The sequence below is a fragment of the Micromesistius poutassou genome, assembly GCF_964030765.1.
Source record: "Micromesistius poutassou genome assembly, chromosome: 18".
Taxonomy (NCBI): Eukaryota; Metazoa; Chordata; class Actinopteri; order Gadiformes; family Gadidae; genus Micromesistius; species Micromesistius poutassou.
The window spans coordinates 6,627,358-6,643,222 of record NC_140288.1 but is presented as its reverse complement, the minus strand read 5'-3'; the positions used below and the strand labels follow the sequence as shown (position 1 = coordinate 6,643,222).

Here is a 15,865-nt window from a genome sequence, read left to right as displayed (position 1 = left end):
GGAATCCAATCACTCTAGTTTTCAAATGTAAAATATGTACCTTATCAATCACAGACGGGCGCTTATGGTGTCACAGCAGAAAGTACAGAACAGTCATACAAATACATAATATAACATAATACATAACATAATATAAACATGGATTGAATTTTTTTTTTATAAGAACATCTCAACAAATCTACAAACACAACTATGGAAAATATATATAGGTCTATAAAAAATATGAATGGTACAGATGTAATGTTATGGAAGTTCTCTATGCAGAGCAGAATAGGTAAATCTAGATCTGCATCGTGGGAGATTAAGACACCTCTGTAGCATTACCTCAGTGTTTATATGCTCACACATGATTACAGGGATTACAGTTTACCACCAGATGAAAACAGCTGTGCAGGTGGGACGGGGTTTGAATGCATACATGCTACATGTTTTGATCAACCTACAAGAACAAGGTGTGGCAGCATGCTAGATGCTTAAGACAGTCACAGTATTATACAGGGTACATTTTGTATGCTTAACTTAACTTAATTATTTCACTTTACATATCACTCACATACTACCGCCCAAGTTCAATATTCGCCTTGTATCCAGTATCGCTACATACCACAACAACCAGTTCCACCAAGCCCCAAAGCAACTCAGATGGGTTTGCACTTGAATGTTGCCACATTAAAAACACAGAGTTTTCGTTACAACCATCATTTTCTCTTTTCAGTGCACTGCGGAATTATAGCATGCAGCTTTTCATACTCAAATTAGTGGATTTCCCAACTTCTCCAAAAATCGATCCTGGATGATCTTCCAAGTTCTCAAACTTGTTTTTTCAAACCTTTAGGGAAATACTTTTCTTTGGCTTTCTCCTCGCATGTCTGTGAGTGTAGAGCTATAGGGTGTGAGGGAAACAAGCGTGCCTTTCTGAGCAAGGTAAGCTTTTTGTCACTGTAAAATTGTAATGTTTAATCGTGTTCATCTTTATATTGTATCCCATGTGATGACTTAATAGATTCTGTGTGAATCTTTAATACGATCACTATGTCTGTAATAACATAACATAGCAGATATGGCAGATATGGAAGCCACAACAGGGTCCCCTGGAAGTACATTATCTTACACTAACTGCACACCCAGAGAGAGTGGTTTATTCCACTTATACCACAGTTACCAACAATGATCAGATATGAGTTCATTAAATCAACATAGTTTATGCGTCATCTAGGAAACACCTTGTTGATAGTTGTATCTAACAACACACACTCTGAACATTTTTGACCAATCAGGACCAAGTATTCAACAATGCTTTGGTATGAATACATACACAGTATTTAGTTAAGACCTTATACGTCAAGCAAAGCATAATGTGAGAATGCAATGCCCCCTGGGGGCCGTTGGGGGTCCAACAGTCTTGTTTCATGCGACTATTTATAGGGCCTGGCTCAGAAGACACAATGTTGGGCAGTAATTAGACTCCATGTGTCCAGTCACGTCCTCACCCCCCTCTCTCCCCCTCTCTCCCCCTCTCTCTCTCTCTCTCTCTCTGTTCCGCTGGAACAGGAGAGCGGCCACTCCTCTCCCTGCACCCAGCCCAGGCAGACAAACGCTAGGACAGATCCCTCACGGCCGACCTTTAAACTGTGGCTTCAGCCGGTGCCTCCATGATGTCCCTGCACACCCAGAGCTGGGGGAAGGAGAGGGGGATGTTGGAGGGAGAGGAGAAGGAGGAGGAGGAGGAGGAGGAGGAGGAGGAAGAGAACAGCGGGGAGGCCTCCGTGACCACCGACGACTCGGAACCGGAATGGGAACCGGACCTCCAGTCGCGGCTCCGGAGGAAGGTGTCCTTCGCGGACGCCTTCGGCCTGGACCTGGTGTCCGTCAAGGAGTACGACGCGGCCCCCGAGCTACCCCCGCCACAGGTCCACGTCGACGGGCCCCTGAGCGGAAAGGCTCCCCCCCCCGGGGCCCAGGCCGACAGGCACCTGTCCTGCCTGTTCTCCGTCCCCTCCGGCCCCGAGGAGCTCCGGCAGCGGCTGTGGGAGCAGAAGGTGGAGCTGGAGAGCATCGAGCTGCTGCCGGGCACCTCCACCCTGCGCGGCGTGGTCCGGGTGCAGAACCTGTGCTACTGCAAGGCCGTGTTCGTGCGCGTCTCCCCCGACGGCTGGCGGAGCCACTTTGAGCTGCCGGCGGTTTACGTCCCAGGGTCCAGCGACCGTGAGACGGACCGCTTCGCCTTCATCTACGGCCTGGACCCCCCGGTCCAGGGCCAGGCGGGCACCAGGATGGAGTTCTGCCTGCGCTACGAGACGGAGGTGGGCACGTTCTGGGCCAACAACCGGGGGCTGAACTACGTCCTGTTCTGTCACCAGAAGGCCCACAAAGAGATGCCTGTAAATGAGAGGACGACGGAGCAGAGTCACCTCCTACAGCACCTCCTCAAGCACCAGAGAGCTGGCCAGAGGAGCTGCCTCAAGGCTAACAGGTTAGCGCACCGGTAGCACTGCTAAGGTGGCTAAGGTGCCAGCTAGAGTTTGGTAATATTGTCCATTATCATGTCAAAAGACTTTGACATGAAAAATTGGATTTTGGAGTGGGTGTGTGTGTGATTTTAAAACTCAGGGTTGCTATGAAATTATAATCGAATGATTGTGTCAATCTGAATGATTGTAGCCTACCGGTGGGTCATTAGGGTAAGGTTTCATACAAAACTTGTTGATAAATGAATATAAATCACAACTACTAGTACTACTGAAACATTGTTTGTATCCTTAAACCTGTTTGAACTGGAGTTTTTATTGAACTGGAGTAAGAATGCCAAAAATACGTGTCTACAATTCATTCAAGTCTGAAGGCATTGTTTTCATGTTCTGCTCCTGGCAAAAGTGTGACTGTGTGCCACCATCATAGTTTTGATGCCTAATTTGTCGACCTGTTCAATGTATTCATTATGTTTTTAATGGGTTATTGGACGGACTACAGGACTACAGGACGGGGTGACGCTGAAGACCGAACCTGTGAGGTCCCTGACAAAGCAACAACTACAGGTGTGTGTGAGTGTGTATGTTTGTGTCTTTATATGTGTGGAATGGTGTTTTTGTTTTTTTGTGTGTGTGTGTGTGTGTGTGTGTGTGTGGTTATGAGTGAGTAAGAGAGAGAAAGGGTGTGTGTGTGTGTGTGTGTGTGTGTGTGTGTGTGTGTGTGTGTGTGTGTGTGTGTGTGTGTGTGCAAGTATGTATGTATGTATGTATGATTGTGTGTGAAAGTGTGGGTATGTGTGTGTGGGCATGTGTGCCTGTGTACCGTTTGTGATTTGTGTGCATGCTATGCACAGATATGTGCACCTTGTGCGTAAGTCTGACTCTGGGTCTTTTATCGTGTCAGAAGGCCTAGTCCCACAAAAAGCAGAGACGGCGAGCAGGAAGAAAGCGGACACCGGGGAGACACTCCAAGAGGACAACCTTGTGGTGAAGTTAACCACACTCTGCACAAATACCTTTGGTGGAAAACAACAAACTGACTGCACACAGAACACAGATCCAGAAATGGGCAGACAACCCGACTGAACATGTTTTGTGTCAACATATAGATGACAATCAAATCAGGGAGTCTAGTCTTGCAGTACTGCCACACCTCTGCTGTTTTCTTGCCCTTTTTATCAGTGAAAGTAAACAAGGACACACAAATGAAATTGCATCCTGTTCCATTAGCGAGCCTCGCCTCCTTCATGTGGGGCTGACTGCCTTGCTGACACATGAGAACATGCCATGCGTTCTCTGTGAACGGTCATGTGCTTCCTATTAATACCGTCTTTAAACCTGTGACTTGCGCCGAGCCCTGACGGTGATGATGCAAAGCAAAGGAGTCTTGGCAGGCGTTTGCAACAGTAACCGCCGTCTCTTGCGTCATTACACTTCATGTCAGAGCAGGCAGGCCTCATAAATGCCCCTGTGAACTACACAGAGATCCAATCGTTGGTGATGTAGTAGCAGATTACTTAATCTGCTGAGGTTACAGTTTTCGTCTTGTTTGGGGAGGGTGGGGAGGGTGGGACTTTAAAGGGAATGCGAAATCGCTACACTATGCCAAGTTTTTTGAGGCAAACTAAACTTGAGCTGAACTTTGCGAATCGCTTTGACCGTTTTGACAGTTGACCCGCTTTCATCCATGTCTGACAGATTGACAGCGTGAGAAGTAGACGCAAGGCCGCACGACTGTCCCGCGTGAAGGACCCCGCGTGTGAGCGCAGCCCACCGCAGCCCCCACACGCCCCCGCTGGTCCTCCTCAACACCGTCATCCCCATCAAAACCATCACCAATCGACAGTTCTGGGAGGTGCCTCCGATGGTTCCGCCGTCGGCGTTCCTCCAATGAAACAGCCCGCCGAGGGCCCCAAGGTCCTGCCCACTTACCACCAGATACCTCTGCAGACTCTGGACTGGACGAGCCATGACCCAAAGTTCGGGGCTGCCAAGGAGATGGAGGAACTTTGGAGCGGGGTAACGGTCCGGAACGTTCCCTCTATGGAGGGGGGGCCACCGTCCACGTGTGATCCGAAGCGGGCCTTCATCGATGCCGGAGTCGAACGTCGCGTTGAGGACGGTACACCGTCCGTGTGTGACATTTGGCAGAGCTTCATCGATGGCGGTGACCACAGCGATCACTCCGGCGTTCCGGAATCCGTGTGGTTGCAGAGGGCCACGGCGTTATCCCCCTCGGAGCAGGCAGTGGCGGACCCCGTCATGACGAGTGCACCGCCTCCACCCCCGGCGCTTCAAACGCATCCAGACATTCACAGTCATACACCGACACCCTCCAGTGTCTCCGAGGGGCCGCCGGTGTTGGCGTCGGTGTCGGTGTCACGCGGTGACTGTCCACACCGGCACGCCGACTTTCAGGAGAGGCAGCCAGCAGCGCGGGCGTGGGTCAACTCTCGTGACATGACACTGAAGCCAGAGGGGAGCCCCGTGACCGATGCTCCTCAGGAAGAGGTGCCTAGCGGGGCAGGATTGGCCGCCACAACAGCTGCGGACAACAACGGCGGCTCAGAGGATGGCTTAGGGACTCGGCGGCCCGAGTGTGTCACTCGGGAGACAGGAGGCACCGAAGGTGTAAGAGCACAAAAAGGAGGAGGAGGAGGAGAAGGAGGAGATGGAGGAGTGAGAGAGCCGCTCGGAGACTCTACGGGCGACAGGATAACAAGCTCTGGGGAGAGGGGGACAACAGAGATGACAGCGGCGGCGGAGTCTCCGAATGCCAGCGTCTTTGATAGGATCTCACAGGGAGCAGGGCCCGGCGAGGGCCTTTCTCAAAGCGGTGGGGAAGGAGAAGAAGAACAAGAGGTTAGCGGTATCGTACGCGACTCGGAATACGACGCGCTGGCATTTAGGGAGGCCTTCAAAGGACAGGGGACAAAGGGCCGTGCGGGTTCTGTGTTGTCCCCATTCAGACGAGGAGGTAGCGCAGGAGGAGGAGGTGGTGGAGGAGGAGGAGGTGATGGAGGAGGAGGAGGAGAGGAGGAAGTAAGGCTCACAATGCCTGACACAGAAGGGAAAGGATATACAGGGGAGGAGATATTTAGGCCACGGGACACAGTGAATACTGAATGCTCCCAGAGGGAAGCAGGTGATAAGGATTGTGAGGGATTCAGGCCAAATAAAGAGAGCGGAACGGCATTGAAACACAAAGGAACACACCATGGAGATGCAGCGCCGCACACAGATGCATTTGAGGTGGATGAGTCGAGTGTGCATGATACAAAATCAACACAAAGCCATGTGGATGCGAATCATTTTGACCATGACACGTCAGCACTCTGTGACACCACACCAGAGGACACGTTCCAGAGAAAAGAGAGAAAGGTGGACGGTGCACAACATGAAACAAGTAATGACGGTGGTACTTTGAGACAGAAGTGTGTTGAAGTAGATCTCAACCAAGAGGCTAAAGAAGGAAGAGATTCACCGCCAAACAATGAAAACTCTCTCCAACCAGACTCATTGGAAACAAAACTGGGGAAGCAAAGCAAAGACCTCATGTTTATGTATTCAGATGCACCTGACCACCAGTTAGTCTCGATGGCACAAGATAAAGAGCCACACGTTCAGAGTGAGAACCCAGGCCTGGAGGTGATGACCAAGGACCTGATCTCCACTGGGCTGAGGTCATCAACGTCATGTCAAACAGAGGAAGGACTTAGCAAGAATAATGACACAAAACTATCGCCCCTCAAACAGGAGTCGGGTGGGGTAATGGACACAGATAACACACAGATAAAATACACATCAGTGCAAACACAAGGAGTGGTTCTGAGTGACATCCCTTCATTAAAAGGTCTTGAGGATCAGACGGATATGAAAAGAGATGAGGGGGAAGGTGAAGAAATCCAAACGTTTCAAACTGTTTCAAAGTGTCTCAAAGAAGGAAGAGATTCACCGCCAAACAATGAAAACTCTCTCCAACTGTACTCATTTGAAACAGATCTGGGGAAGCAAAGCAAAGACCTCACGTTGATGTATTCAGAAACACCTGAACACCAGTTAGTCTCGATGGCACAAGATAAAGAGCCACACGTTCAGAGTGAGAACCCAGGCCTGGAGGTGATGACCAAGGACCTGATCTCCACTGGGCCGAGGTCATCAACATCATGTCAAACAGAGGAAGGACTTAGCGAGAATAACGACACAAAACTATCGCCCCTCAAACGGGAGTCGGGTGGGGTAATGGACACAGATAACACAGAGATAAAATACACATCAGAGCAAACGCAAGAGGGGGTTCTGAGCGACACACCCTCATTAAAAGGTCTTGAGGATGGAACGGCTACAAGAAGAGACGACGGGGAAGGTGAAGAAATCAAACTGTTTCAGACGGACGATGACAAACTTGGACCCTCGCACGCATTAAAACACAAGGGAACACACCATGGAGAAGCGGCGCTCCACACAGATGCATTTGACGTGGATGAGTTAAGAAGGCATGAAACAAAATCGACACAAAACCATGTGAATGCGAATGACATGTCAGCGCTCTGTGTGCCCACACCAGAGGACACGTTCCAGAGAAAAGAGAGAAAGGTGGACGGTGCACAACATGGAACAAGTAATGACGGTGGTACTTTGAGACAGCAGTGTGTTGAAGTGGATCTCAACCAAGAGGCCAAAGAAGGAAGAGATTCACAGCCAAACAATGAAAACTCTCTCCAAACTGACTCATTGGAAACAGATCTGGGGAAGGAAGCCAAGGCCCTCACGTTGATGTACTCAGAAGCACCTGACCACCGGTTAGACCCGATTGCGCAACATACAGAGCCACATGTTCAGAGTGAGGCGGAGAACCCAGGCCTGGAGATGATGACCAAGGACCTGATCTCCACCGCACCGGGGCCTTCAACGTCAAGTCCAACAGAGGAAGGAGCTAGAGAGAATGACGACGCAAAACTATCGCCCCTCAAACAGGAGTGGGGTGGGGTAATGGAGACAGATAACACACAGATAAAATACACATCAGTGCAAACACAAGGGGTGGTTCTGAGTGTCATCCCTTCATTAAAAGGTCTTGAGGATCAGATGGATATGAAAAGAGATGAGGGGGAAGGTGAAGAAATCCAACCGTTTCAAACAGTTTCAAAGTGTCTCAAAGAAGGAAGAGATTCACCACCAAACAATGAAAACTCTCTCCAACTGTACTCATTTGAAACAGATCTGGGGAAGCAAAGCAAAGACCTCACGTTGATGTATTCAGAAACACCTGAACACCAGTTAGTCTTGATGGCACAAGATAAAGAGCCACACGTTCAGAGTGAGAACCCAGGCCTGGAGGTGATGACCAAGGACCTGATCTCCACTGGGCCGAGGTCATCAACCTCATGTCAAACAGAGGAAGGACTTAGCGAGAATAACGACACAAAACTATCGCCCCTGAAACGGGAGTCGGGTGGGGTAATAGACACAGATAACACACAGATAAAATACACATCAGAGCAAACGCAAGAGGGGGTTCTGAGCGACACACCCTCATTAAAAGGTCTTGAGGATGGAACGGCTACAAGAAGAGACGACGGGGAAGGCAAAGAAATCAAACTGTTTCAGACGGACGATGACAAACTTGGACCCTCGCACGCATTAAAACACAAGGGAACACACCATGGAGAAGCCGCGCTGCACACAGATGCATTTGACATGGATGAGTTAAGAAGGCATGAAACAAAATCGACACAAAACCATGTGAATGCGAATGACATGTCAGCGCTCTGTGACACCACACCAGAGGACACGTTCCAGAGAAAAGAGAGAAAGGTGGACGGTGCACAACATGAAACAAGTAACGACAGTGCTGTGAGACAGCAGTGTGTTGAAGTGGATCTCAAACAAGAGGCTAAAGAAGGAAGAGATTCACCGCCAAACAATGAAAACTCTCTCCAAACTGACTCATTGCCCCTCAAGCAGTCGGGTGGGGTAATGGACACAGATAACACACAGATAAAATACACATCAGTGCAAACACAAGGAGTGGTTCTGAGTGACATCCCTTCATTAAAAGGTCTTGAGGATCAGACGGATATGAAAAGAGATGAGGGGGAAGGTGAAGAAATCCAACCGTTTCAAACAGTTTCAAAGTGTCTCAAAGAAGGAAGAGATTCACCGCCAAACAATGAAAACTCTCTCCAACTGTACTCATTTGAAACAGATCTGGGGAAGGAAGCCAAGGCCCTCACGTTGATGTATTCAGAAACACCTGACCACCGGTTAGACCCCATTGCGCAAGATAAAGAGCCACACGTTCAGAGTGAGAACCCAGGCCTGGAGGTGTTGACCAAGGACCTGATCTCCACTGGGCCGGGGTCGACAACGTCAAGTAGAACAGACGAAGGACTTAACGAGAAGAACGACACAAAACTATCTCCCCTCAAACAGGAGTCGGGTGGGGTAATGGACACAGATAACACACAGATAAAATACACATCAGTGCAAACACAAGGAGTGGTTCTGAGCGACATGCCCTCATTAAAAGGTCTTGAGGATGAAACGGGTACGAGAAGAGACGAGGGGGAAGGTGAAGAAATCAAACTGTTTCAGAGAGACGATCACCAACTTGGCCCCTCACAGGCAACAGACTCAAAGTGTATAAAGGAGGCGGAAATATATCTAAAGAGCAAGGAAAGCGACGATCGCACTGTTGGTGGCATCACACCAACCAATGACATTTTCCAGGAGACAGCGGCGGCGGAGAGTAGCAATTCGAAGGATCCTCGACACCCACCTGAGATCTCGGAAGTTGAGGTGGGGAAAGGAGACGGGGAGCGAGGGATGGAAGAGGGGCAAATGGAGGCCATCACGGAGGGGTGTCGGACGGTGAAGGAGCAAACACCTGAGGAGCGGAAGGGAAGAGAGGTGTCGCTCAGAGCAGATGGCCCTCCACCGGAGGAATTCCAGGGGGGAATAGAAGACGCAGTAATGGCGGAGGATAGAGTGTCTTTAAGGTGCATGATACAGCCGGGTGAGACGGTTGGCACAGGTGCAGACGGAATTGGTCAGGAGTCAGACAAAGGGGTTTCAGAGGAGGTGTTAAATTGGAAAGGTGTCATTGGAGGCTCAGGAGATACTGAGGGAGTAAGTGGTGATGCATCACAAGGTGTCACGGCGGAGAAACTGATCTTTGATGTCTTTTGCGCCACAAATTTGCAAGAAGATTCAAAATTGCACACAACTTGCACTCAAGGCATCATGCATGATATAGTCACAAAAGAGGATGGTGTAATGGATAGTTGTGACCTTATTAACATTGTAGACACAGTTGGTTTCAAAGAATCACAGAGAGATCTCAATTCACAGGATTATTCCAAGCAACACCTTCACCAAATCTCCATCAAAGAAAATAATGAACCCCATTTGACACAAAGCCGACTGTCCTCAGCCAAAACCCCACAAACTCCCCAGTCCGCTGACCCAGCTCCAGACTTAATGCCCAAAGACAATGGATTCATCCCTGAACCATGTGTATCGCCACGGTTACGTCAGACCCAACAGCGCTCAATGGAGAAAAATCTGGAAACCATCAAAAAACCAAAGGACAGGACAGACTCAAATCAGGACCCATATAACCAATTAGATGACCGAGCGGTTGTGCAGCCAAAAAAGTTAAACCAATCAACAGCTCAATTTCAGGACAACGCGTCACGTCGAGTGACAATCACTGTGGTTTGTGCCATTCTGTGTGCAGTAGTCCTCATTCCTTCCTTTATGGGCGGCATGTGGCTCTAGAGTGGGTTGAATTGTAACCGAAAGGTTTCTAGTTCGATGCCCGGCACCTCCTAGCGAGTGTGGAGGTGTCCCTGAGCAAGACGCCTCACCTTGACTGCTCAGACGAGCTGGCTGTCGCCGTGTGTGGTGAACACTGCCGTTGGTGTGTGAATGTGTGCATGAATGCGTGAATGTGAGGCAATATTGTAAAGGGCTCTAAGTGGCCACTGGTTAGAAAAGCACTCTATAAATGCAGTCCATTTATGTTTTCCCAAAATGCTTTGCTCTGTATATACTTTTACTTGTGCTTATTGTTTTCAGTGGAGGAGGCAGGAGGCATTGGTTGAAAGGGAATATGTGACAGACTTAGGAGTACACAGTATATTTTTTGTTGACAAATGAGTGTCCCATTGTTTTTATTTCAATGAAACTGTATGAAAGAAAATTTCCACAGGTCTTTCCACAGGGGTCTCAAAAGTCTCATTGCACGTTTTGCCTTATTGAAAGCTTGTTCAAGTTTTTCTATAAAACTTAGAACCGGGTGGTCACAACTAGTTATCTTGCACATGTAAAACAAATGTATACGTTGTATACATAGGCATTGTATACAATTTTGATATTTTTGTTTGACATTTTATAATAGGTTGCGCCAAATGTATGCATTAGTGAAGAGGTTTTCGTTCTGTGAGAACTAGCTGAGAAATACAAAAACTTGTTGTTAATCATTCATGTTCAAGGGTTAAGGGATTCAAGGGTTCCTTTTACTAGTCGAATGTTTGCAAGTTGTCTGAGTGATGTTGCAAAAGCAAAGTTAAGTAGTGTGTTATGAAAGTGTGTTATGTATTTGTTATGGGTCCAATATAACATCTGGTATACATAACTCACCAAAAGGAAAAAGTGGTAATGTACTATATTGAGATATTGGTGTTTTTTGGTGCTGTTCTGGCTTTTCCTTTATTAAATCATCACAACTCTCACAGACTGCAGGAACTTGTATTTTGTCTCAATGGCAGGTTACACCTAAATATTTCCTCACCGTTACCAAATGACATAAGATTTTGACACTATCAACTTTGTGATTTGATCCTATGGAGAACGTGTTTCAGTTGTATCTTTTGGCATGCTTAAACAAGCTGCCTAACCCTCACATTTTATGACAGGTATCCAATGACAACATGAAACCAAAACAATCTTTGTACGTTTCTTTGCATGAAAGCATCTGCCAAAAGACTTAAGTAGTAAAGTAGTAAATACATTGCCATATGAATACATCATTCCAGGCAGTTTGAGTACCTCAAACAGGCATGAATAAATCATATAATTCACACTGGGAACTTTTATAGATCAATGTTATTAGTAACTGAGATAGGCCTATTCAGTGTCATGTTTTCAGTGTCTTCATTAAGCCTAGGTCACTTTAGGTGACCTGTATCTTTATCTTTTCTCAAACAGAAGGTTTTTGATATGTAGAAGAAAATGTTTATTTTTTAATTAGGTGCCAAGCACAAAGTGCGAGGCAACTTATTGTAATCGTTCGTTTTTTTTAAATTAGATTTATATTATGAAAACAGCGCCACCAAGAGGCTGCTCCCGGCAGACCATGCTTATTTAAAACCAGTTAAGTCAGCCAACATAACTTGTGGCCCAATGGAAGCTAACCGGTGGATATCACGTGGAAGTCATGGGAATTGAATTGAAATCAAATACCTGTCAGATAATCTATTTCCATGATAAGACTCCACGATGATGATTCTGATGATGATGATTGAGTCCAAATACTCACGTACACACACATACAATGAAAAAACTTCACCAGATTTAACATTTGAATGATTGATTATTTTTTTATTGTTCTTTGTTTTGTTCGGTTTTGTTTGTCTTTTTCTTTCTCTGTTGCTTTTATCTTTCGCTTATTTGCAAGGGCGTAACCATGTGCTTTCTTTTTACCTACCTTACCACAATGTCAAATATTTACATGAATACATGACAATTCACATTTAAAAGTTAGTTATGAGGGCTACATAAGGTGACATCCACAATTTGTCTCCTCTGCTCAGAAATCAACAACAAACAGTCATACATTTTCAATTAATAGGAAATAACAAGAAAATGATTTGTTGACTGGATTTATAAAAGGAGGAAATGTTTCACATATTTTGTATATTAGGTCAGACTGATTCTTGTTTTCTCAGTCATGGGTAGGACAAGACCCCCCCCCCCCCCCATGAGAATGCCTGCTTAAGCCCATGCTTTGTAATTGGTTTGTTTAATTGGTTTGTTTTTGCGTCCAACCTTCTTTACCTCCGCCAGGGAATGTCACATGATGTCCTTGGCATTGGCTCTAGGTTTGGAGCGACCCTGCAGTCGGTCAGTAAGTCCATTTGATCCTGTCTGAGTTACTGTGACCTTTTGTCAGGTCATAAGCATATCTAAACTGGAACCCTTCAGCTGACTGGCCGCTAGCCCAGGCCTGGGCCATTGCTGACAGTGTAACGGATGCCAAGTAGCCTGGGCTAGCTGGCATTAGTACATTTGTAAACCCTCACACCCCTAGCCTTAGGAACGCTTCTAGCTGCTAAGTTAGAGGCCTGGGCGTTTAGCTCAGTGGTTAGAGCGTTCCACTCCCATGCCGGTAGTGTCGTAGTTGTCGTAGTCGTAGTAAAAAGGGCAACAAATTATTTTGAGTCCTCCAATCCAATATTTTTAAATATTTTAATCTACACCGAGAACTGTTTTGATCACAGAAACCTATATGTAATGTCGCGGTACTACCACTAGGTGGCACTAACGCACCACGTATGGACATGTCTCGTCTGTGGATTTTGCAGTCAATTCTACATTATTAACAACGTGGAGAAATGGATAATGCCATCAAGCTTAAACAAAATTGGAAGCCTCGTTATCGGATTAATTCTTAAACTCGTGATTACCATTTTGCATTAAAAACGTATGCCCACCGATATGGAGAACTTAATTATTGCGTATCTCGGGGCAGTCATCGTTGCAATGAATAAAGATGTGCATATTCGGGGGTAGAAGGTTGAATACACATTCAGGTAATACACGCTTCTACTGCGTGTGTGCGTGTGTGCGTGTGTGGAAGCCTCCCTGCCGAGGGTATAACCCCCGCACAGCAAGGAACGCCAAGCAAACCACTTTAATATATATATATATATATATATTTATTTCATCCACTTCGCCATCCTGCCTAACCCTGGGCGTCGACGGCCCCGCGCAACCTCCAACCCCGCCGGCTCGTCTTCGACGCTGCAAATCCTCCAATTCTCCGCCACTCGTTTCACCTCTGCCTCCCTCCCTCCCGCCAATCTCCCCCTTCCTCTACCGCTGTCTCGCTGCTTTCCTTTTTCTCTGTCCTTAATCCGCTTTTGTTGCCCTTATGTTTCCTCCGTACACCTCTCCCTCCCTCCCACCCTCCCTCCTTTCCAACCCCCCCTCCCCTCTCATACCTCCCTCCCCCCCCCTCTCCCCCTCTCCTCCTCTACGGAGCGTTGCCTTCGGTGACTCGACATTCTCGGAAACGCTTCTGAGACAGCCCAGGCGTGCTGCTGCTGCCGCTGCTGTTGCTGTCACCGACTTGGCATTTGGCTGGTAGCCGTGTGCGCACGCATGTAGGGGGCGCAATAGACTGCCATTGGTCAGCTAATTAGCGCTAATTGCGGTACAGAGCTGCGTCACCAGTCCGCCTACAAAGAGCGGGGCACAACCGATTTTGATTTAGGTGATGGTTATTGTATTTTTATACAAGGTACATGCATGTTTCTCTTATAATTACGTGACATTACTACAATCCTGGAATCTTCCAGTCGGTAGCATTTCAAGCGTAAGTAACTGAGTGAAATGTTACTTCTTACCCCGAAAGGGGCTAAGCTAACCACCAGTGCCTGCGATGGTTTAAAAGTCAATGCAAACTAATTCAATTTGATACAATTAATTCTGCCTAAATGTAGGCACCACTGCCTAACCCTTTTTATTTTTTCAAGCGATCTGATTGCCTCTACTTTTAAATATTCTATTTACTACTTTTAAATGTTCTATTTACTACTTTTAAATATTCTATTTACTACTTTTAAATATTATATTTAAAAGTAGAATATTTTTAAAAGTAAAAAAAAATATATATATATATATATATGAATGGTAGCGCGCAATTTCAAGCTAATATGAACATTTAAAAAGTGGAATGGAGTCTCTAGGTGGAAAATTGTGGAAGGAGCAGGGTCCCGAAGTTTGTAGCGAATAATGAAGAAAGAATAGTTGAGCTCTGCTTGCACCACTAATCCTACTGTAATAATCTGCGCTCCATAACAATACAATTATATATATATATAATCCTAAACCAACAGAAATAAAGTGGTGTGCTACACCATTTCTATTGGTTGAATCCAATTAAATTAGAAACGGCTATACATCATAGCATATAGTGTTGAAATAAGTGTGCATTAGTTTAGTACACTTTGACAGTGTATTTTACGGGTATTTGCACAATGTGGGGAATTTCTCAAAGTTCAGCGACACTGCAACATGCCGACACCGTAAACTTAAAGAGTGCTCTCTATAGCCCACGAGTGGACCGACTCCAACAGAGACACACTTCAGACAACACTACAAAATGGTGACTCTCTAAATAGCGCACTTTATAAGACACAAGTGGACCAACTCCAACAGAGCCCCATTTCAGACAACACTACAAAATGGTGCCACCCTTAATGGCGCACCATGTGAAGGCACGCACGGGCCGGTTGCAACCCAGCCTTGGATTCAATTGCCTTGTCATGATCGTGTTTTTCTTTCTTTTCGCCGCGCAGAATGAATCACGATGTGCCGTTCGGCCGAGCTCGTCTTCGTCTGAGCCCTCTAATGCGATCAGACGTGCCGATGGTGAGAAAACACCCTGCAGGAAAACAAATACAACATCAAAAAGAGCCCGCGTCTGTCCTAACCTTGTGTTAGGACCACCGGGAAGGTGGCGAGCTGGCTGGCTGGCTGGCTGGCTGGCTGGCAGGCTGGCTGGTTGACTGGCTGGCTGGCTGGCTGGTTGGCTGGCTGGCTCACTTTCTGTCTATCCTCATTCCCAGGACACGACGGGTGATAGACAGAATACTTCTGGTGTAAAACAAGAGTTTTAATACCACATGTGGCCCCTGCACATGAACACAACGGCCCCGCGGGGCCCGCAGTGGAAAACACATGACTCACGTGTCAACGACTTGATGGGCAGGTGCACGTTAGAAGAAACGACATTGGTGGTCGTTAATGGCAATGAAATGAGTTTCAGGCTTCGAAATGTAGTGAAATGAAATACAAAATGTAAGTAACTTAATTACTATGTGCAAGGATAATACCTAGTGAGGGCCTAACCCTAACCCTAACCCTAACCTAGTGAGGGCCTAACCCTAACCCTAACCCTAACCTAGTGAAGGCCTAACCCTAACCCTAACCCTAAGTATGTCTTAGTTACAAGAGGGACTAGTAACCACTAGTGAAATGACACTTTACAGTTGTGTAGCATGTACAGTGAAGAGAACTAAATTGGTTGGATGTTAATAAACGTATTAACATCGGAAACGTAAATGGATTTCGACTAAATTAAACGCCACAGCTGCTTACGTTGAACT

The 15,865-nt window shown here is 46.8% G+C and overlaps 1 protein-coding gene across 1 annotated transcript in view; it reads left to right on the top strand.

Moving 5' to 3' along the window:
- Positions 1-1,664: 1,664 nt before the first annotated feature.
- ppp1r3aa (protein phosphatase 1, regulatory subunit 3Aa) overlaps positions 1,665-15,865 on the top strand; it is a gene marked incomplete at its 3' end in the record, with an annotated part of 31,430 nt that continues 17,229 nt past the window's right edge. The window contains exons 1-4 of the mRNA XM_084483274.1: positions 1,665-2,473; positions 2,971-3,035; positions 3,373-3,455; positions 4,167-5,510. Of these exons, the coding sequence (XP_084339400.1) occupies positions 1,695-2,473; positions 2,971-3,035; positions 3,373-3,455; positions 4,167-5,510 (2,271 nt within the window). The 5' untranslated portion in view covers positions 1,665-1,694. The remainder of the gene's footprint in view (positions 2,474-2,970; positions 3,036-3,372; positions 3,456-4,166; positions 5,511-15,865) is intronic.